This window comes from Xenopus tropicalis, chromosome 6 (assembly GCF_000004195.4).
Source record: "Xenopus tropicalis strain Nigerian chromosome 6, UCB_Xtro_10.0, whole genome shotgun sequence".
Classification (NCBI taxonomy): Eukaryota; Metazoa; Chordata; class Amphibia; order Anura; family Pipidae; genus Xenopus; species Xenopus tropicalis.
Window position 1 is genome coordinate 151,919,879 of NC_030682.2, and position 6,575 is coordinate 151,926,453.

The 6,575-nt window shown below is 49.5% G+C and overlaps 1 protein-coding gene across 1 annotated transcript; it reads right to left on the reverse strand.

Annotated features, from left to right (window-relative positions):
- Positions 1-259: 259 nt before the first annotated feature.
- Positions 260-3,357, reverse strand: LOC101732854 (phospholipase A2 inhibitor subunit gamma B-like). Its single transcript, XM_012953925.3, has 3 exons — positions 2,968-3,357; positions 2,195-2,350; positions 260-1,075 (listed from the first exon to the last, which is right to left on the reverse strand). Exons 1-3 carry the CDS (start codon positions 3,104-3,106, stop codon positions 900-902), a joined length of 471 nt encoding a protein of 156 aa, XP_012809379.1. The 5' UTR covers positions 3,107-3,357; the 3' UTR covers positions 260-899.
- Positions 3,358-6,575: the final 3,218 nt, after the last annotated feature.

Sequence of the window (6,575 nt, forward strand, 5' to 3'; positions counted from 1 at the left end):
TACAGATGTTTATTACTGGTGCAACGCAACCCCCTAATTATAATGTTGCCCAGTTGTTGGGAATCACACGGACTGAGCTCCATAATCCGCGGCTGTTCCCCGCGGCCGTTCCGTTCCCTGCGGCCGTTCCGTTCCCCGCGGCCGTTCCGTTCCCCGCGGCCGTTCCGTTCCCCGCTGCCGTTCCCCGCGTTTTCACTCCCGAAGGAATTGCACGGAATTCAGAATATGGGTTCACACAGGGAACACTCGGACACAGGGGAAGATTTGTAAGAGCCGCCATTTATTATGCCCTGAATGGTATTAAGGGTTTCCTTGCCCTTTAAATATCCCACATATCTGCTCCTTCATTTAATTTCCTTATTAATAAAGCTGCTCAGTGTGGGGGTATTTATTTATTAGTCACCATAACGTATATTAGAGGGTCAGTATATACAAATCTTTGGGCCGGTGGGTTCAGGGCAGAAACCCGGCAGGAGGGAGGGAACTGGGGGGCAAAGTGCAATATGAGGTCCGTATTTAGTCGTGGATTTTAGACCTTTGTATCCCTACATTTGGTCCCCACTTAGTGCAAAAAGGTACAAAAACATTGGGGTAACGCCCCCCCCCCATGCTATAATTCCAGCGGTATCCAAGGTGCTCACTTCCTGGTATTACGGGAAGCTCCGCCTTAGAACATTTTTTTGCATAATGAAAGCAAATTTTTAAATGAATTAAATTGTTTCATAACTTTCAACCAGAAACATAATTAATGAATAGGGGAAGATGGTTTAGAACATTATTTTCTTTCATTCTGAACAAAATCCATCTTGGGTGGCGTTCACCTTTAACACGAATGGACTATTGGCTCCAGCGGGTTCCCCCGGGGGGCAGTCCCACAGACTGGGGGGCCCTTATGGTTCCTATGAGGAGTGGCGGGTATGGAGTCCATGTGCTAGAGCCATGAGCAGTAGGAGGAGCCTGGGTGGGAGGGGGAGGTTCCAGGCACCGGCGCCGCTCACACACTGGATTCTCTGGTCGCTCAGAATCTCCATGCCACAAGCTGATCCAGACGCGCAGCCGCTCATTGCAAGGAAAACTGGAAGGAACAGATAAAACATGGCCGTTATATGTATCCGTCAGTCAGAGTCCTGCTGGGCTAAGGGCATAGTGGGTTCCATTGCAGTGGGTGGAGCTAGGCTGTTGCTAGGGCTCCCCTAGGGTGGGACACACTGAGCACTCTATTGGCCCACTAAGAAGAATGCGTGCCCATTGGCTGATAGTCCTGGGGATTATTATTCATGGGGTGCAAGGACATGGGTGCATGGGGAAGGACCCCTTTATATACAGCTGATTTAGGGGTCCCCTATGGAATTGGGTGCAGTTTTCCTTGCGCTCTGCTAATAAGCATGAAAGGTTCTGTTTGGCCCACAAACTCTGCCCTTTCTGTACTGTATGGACTTCAGCTCGGAGAGGCTTTGGTACCAGGTGAGCAACAGGGCTTTGTGGTGCCGGTCCCAGTATGTGCAATATACTCAGGGCCAGACTGGGCCAGCGGGATTCTGGGAAAAACATGGTGGGTCCGGGCAACCCAGATCTGCTCCCCAACTACTGCTCCCACACTCCAATCAATGCAAAGTATTGGGTACCCACTCTGGGGGGAGGGGCAATGGGTGAACAGGTGGTTGGGGCCCCTGGGGGGGATGTGGGGGCCCCTGGGGTAGCAGCCTCGGTTATCAGCCCCTTTTATAAATTTAGAACAGGAAAGGGTTTTTAGTGAAAGTGGCCAATCTGCTGACACTTGATTTGGCCAATAATGACCAATATGTCCCTACCAGTTAGAGCCAATCTCGGCTAATGTTGCTGGCCCCAGGGAAGCCAATTGGGCAGAGCATTTTGCCCCCTCAGAGCCGTTCAGGCTTCCATCAGCCTTTTAGTTTTAACCTGGGGGTTGTTTTCTCTTTGAGAGCAGCACGTTGGGCAACTCTTGTATAGAGTCTCCATCTTACCCTGTTGGCACCAACTTGCCCTCTTATACCCCACTCTTTCTGCCTGTTCTTTGGGACCCCACTTTGTATGGGGCTTTACCCCCTAAAGAGACAGCTCAGCTGTAATACAATATGGGCCCCCAGCTGGGTCTCCCCATGCACAATAATGTAACGCCGGGTTATTGTTGCCTTTACAGGATATTTCTGGGTTGTTTAGACACAAAACTCACCTTCGTTATTTGAATTGTTCTGGGGGCGACTGGAGAAAGTGAAGCAGTTGATCTCGTTGTCCCGGCAGAGAACGGGTATTTGGGTCTCACACCGGTTGGAATAGATGGTCAGGCACCCGGGGCAGGTCCGGCCGTTGGGAGAGCCATCGGGGATCACTGGGAAGAGACTGAGATTTAGAGAAGACTGGGGGTATTTTAGCCCTTTACCCTGCACGCACACACACACACACGCACGCACGCACGCACGCACGCACGCACGCACACACACACACACACACACACACGAGAGATGTACAAGAGACACATGGAGAGGGAGAGAGAGACACACACACAGAGACAGAGACACACACACACACAGAGAGAGAGACACACACACACACACACAGAGAGAGACACACACACACACAGAGAGAGAGACACACACACACACGAGAGACACACACACACACACACGAGAGACACACACACACACACACGAGAGACACACACACGAGAGACACACACACGAGAGACACACACACGAGAGACACACACACGAGAGACACACACACGAGAGACACACACAGACACACACACACACAGACACACACACACACACAGACACACACACACACAGACACACAGACACACACAGACACACAGACACACACAGACACACACAGACACACACACACACACAGACACACACACACACACACACACACACAGACACACACACACACGAGAGACACACACACACGAGAGACACACAGAGAGGGAGAGACAGACCTTACCCTGAGGGACTTGCACCCTACACAGGTCGGAGGCGCAGCAGCTCCGTACAGTCACCATCCGGTTGAAGGGGGTTCTGAGCAGCACAAGCGGCTCCCGGCAGTCTCTGGGATCCCCGCAGTCTCTCAGGAACACATACATGGACTGGTTCCCTGCAACAACCCTTTGTGTAAGTATAAGCGGCCATTGGTACTTGGCTATTCCATGGGGGCTCTTATTGGCCCCTACGTGCCCCTTGGTATCAGCCCCTCACTCTGCTTGAAAGCTCATTGGATAAAAGAACCCTGAGGAATGAGAGGCCAGTGATCCGCAAATGGGAAGAGTTTGTGTAATGCCTCACTAGCCCCACCCAGCTACCCAACTGCCATTGGCTGCTTCCCAAGCTCATCAGGAGGCCGCCAACCAATCCACATCTGTGGCCGGGCAGTCAGACAACTGAATGGATAGGGAACTACCCTACCTGATAGGGAACTACCCTACCTGATAGGGTGGCATAGAGGCGGGGCAGGCAATATATAATTGACAGCTCAGATTTTTATTTACAATTACTTTAACTTTCCATTCAGCCCTTCCTACATATCCCCTGATGGCAAATGCGTAAGATTTTGGGGGGGAAACAAAGCTCCGCCTTAATAACAGTGTAAACAAAATGGCGCCGGCCTGCCGGCTGTGACTGTATATTTCATTTTTCCCCTTCAGTCTTGAAATTATTTCTATAGTGTAAGGAACGTTTATTTTGCTCAACTTCTTAAATTGACAATGTTGCGCTGTTTTTATGTGTTTTCGTATTGTGACTATATCCCCTTTAATAAATTCTTGGTGGCACAATGGGATTGCACCCCGCCAAGGTGAGTGAGGTAAGTCATTTTATCATTGGATCCCTGCCTTGTTGCCCCTGGTGTCATTTTATCATTGGATCCCTGCCTTGTTGCCCCCGGTGTCATTTTATCATTGGATCCCTGCCTTGTTGCCCCTGGTGTCATTTTATCATTGGATCCCTGCCTTGTTGCCCCTGGTGTCATTTTATCATTGGATCCCTGCCTTGTTGCCCCTGGTGTCATTTTATCATTAGATCCCTGCCTTGTTGCCCCTGGTGTCATTTTATCATTGGATCCCTGCCTTGTTGCCCCTGGTGTCATTTTATCATTGGATCCCTGCCTTGTTGCCCCTTGTGTCATTTTATCATTGGATCCCTGCCTTGTTGCCCCTGGTGTCATTTTATCATTGGATCCCTGCCTTGTTGCCCCTGGTGTCATTTTATCATTAGATCCCTGCCTTGTTGCCCCTGGTGTCATTTTATCATTAGATCCCTGCCTTGTTGCCCCTGGTGTCATTTTATCATTGGATCCCTGCCTTGTTGCCCCTGGTGTCATTTTATCATTGGATCCCTGCCTTGTTGCCCGTTGTGTCATTTTATCATTAGATCCCTGCCTTGTTGCCCCTGGTGTCATTTTATCATTAGATCCCTGCCTTGTTGCCCCTTGTGTCATTTTATCATTGGATCCCTGCCTTGTTGCCCCTGGTGTCATTTTATCATTAGATCCCTGCCTTGTTGCCCCTTGTGTAATTTTATCATTAGATCCCTGCCTTGTTGCCCCTGGTGTCATTTTATCATTAGATCCCTGCCTTGTTGCCCCTGGTGTCATTTTATCATTAGATCCCTGCCTTGTTGCCCCTTGTGTAATTTTATCATTAGATCCCTGCCTTGTTGCCCCTGGTGTCATTTTATCATTGGATCCCTGCCTTGTTGCCCCTGGTGTCATTTTATCATTGGATCCCTGCCTTGTTGCCCCTGGTGTCATTTTATCATTAGATCCCTGCCTTGTTGCCCCTTGTGTAATTTTATCATTAGATCCCTGCCTTGTTGCCCCTGGTGTCATTTTATCATTAGATCCCTGCCTTGTTGCCCCTGGTGTCATTTTATCATTGGATCCCTGCCTTGTTGCCCCTGGTGTCATTTTATCATTGGATCCCTGCCTTGTTGCCCCTTGTGTCATTTTATCATTGGATCCCTGCCTTGTTGCCCCTTGTGTCATTTTATCATTGGATCCCTGCCTTGTTGCCCCTGGTGTCATTTTATCATTGGATCCCTGCCTTGTTGCCCCTGGTGTCATTTTATCATTGGATCCCTGCCTTGTTGCCCCTGGTGTCATTTTATCATTGGATCCCTGCCTTGTTGCCCCTTGTGTCATTTTATCATTGGATCCCTGCCTTGTTGCCCCTTGTGTCATTTTATCATTGGATCCCTGCCTTGTTGCCCCTGGTGTCATTTTATCATTGGATCCCTGCCTTGTTGCCCCTGGTGTCATTTTATCATTGGATCCCTGCCTTGTTGCCCCTGGTGTCATTTTATCATTGGATCCCTGCCTTGTTGCCCCTGGTGTCATTTTATCATTGGATCCCTGCCTTGTTGCCCCTTGTGTCATTTTATCATTGGATCCCTGCCTTGTTGCCCCTGGTGTCATTTTATCATTGGATCCCTGCCTTGTTGCCCCTGGTGTCATTTTATCATTGGATCCCTGCCTTGTTGCCCCTGGTGTCATTTTATCATTGGATCCCTGCCTTGTTGCCCCTTGTGTCATTTTATCATTGGATCCCTGCCTTGTTGCCCCTTGTGTCATTTTATCATTGGATCCCTGCCTTGTTGCCCCCGGTGTCATTTTATCATTGGATCCCTGCCTTGTTGCCCCCGGTGTCATTTTATCATTGGATCCCTGCCTTGTTGCCCCCGGTGTCATTTTATCATTGGATCCCTGCCTTGTTGCCCCCGGTGTCATTTTATCATTGGATCCCTGCCTTGTTGCCCCTGGTGTCTCTCATTTGGGATAAGTCAGTCCTATAGAGCAGCTCTGACCAACTTATTATATGTATTGGGTCAGTTATACCCCATACAGAATACAGGGCTGGATTAAATGATGCCATACAGCAAAGTCTATGGAGTCGGACAGACTGGGGGCATAAAATGCATTGGAGGGCCACACCCGGCCCCCGGGCCTCCAGTGGGACAGCCCTGATATAAAGGCTGCAGTTGCCCCATTTAAACGAATCAGTAAAACAAACTGAAGTAGAGGCAGAAATGGCGGAACGGTTCTACCCCTGCCCCACGTACTGAGGGGCAACCACTTACTGTCTGTGTTTGATTGGAGAAAAGCCACGTTCTCTGGATTCGCTGAATCTGCACATCGGGAAATAGAAGAGAATCTGAAATGAAACCCTGAGGGGCCGCGGGTTCAGCTTTTGTAAATTAACCCTATAAGGGGCCGTGCGTTTGTGCACAGATTTTGTGGGGTTTTTTGTTTCACCCTTACAAACAGCTCCCGGGGTGGGTGGGGGTCCCTGGGGGCAAGAGAGGGGGGACTGGGAAAGATGAAGTGGGAAACTTAAATGGATTCTCTCATGATGTTTATGGTAGGGATGCACCAACCCACTTTTTTGGGTTCGGCCGAATCCCGAACGAAATCCCTAGTTTATGGGGCTTTTTATCTCTTTTAGCTCATTTCTCCCTCAGACACATAAACCCCGGGTTCCATAGAGATCCCTCAGCTTTTGCCCAAATGTTTACAATTTCCTTTCTTACCAATCATATTCCTGGGGGGATTGGGGGGATTGG

Coding starts and splice junctions, on each gene's coding strand:
- LOC101732854 (XM_012953925.3), bottom strand. CDS start 3,106: ATGTATGTGTTCCTGAGAGACTGCGGGGATCCCAGAGACTGCCGGGAG. Junction 2,351..2,967: donor TAGGGTGCAAGTCCCTCAGG/GTAAGGTCTGTC, acceptor GTCTCTTCCCAG/TGATCCCCGATGGCTCTCCC. Junction 1,076..2,194: donor GAACAATTCAAATAACGAAG/GTGAGTTTTGTG, acceptor TGTTCCTTCCAG/TTTTCCTTGCAATGAGCGGC.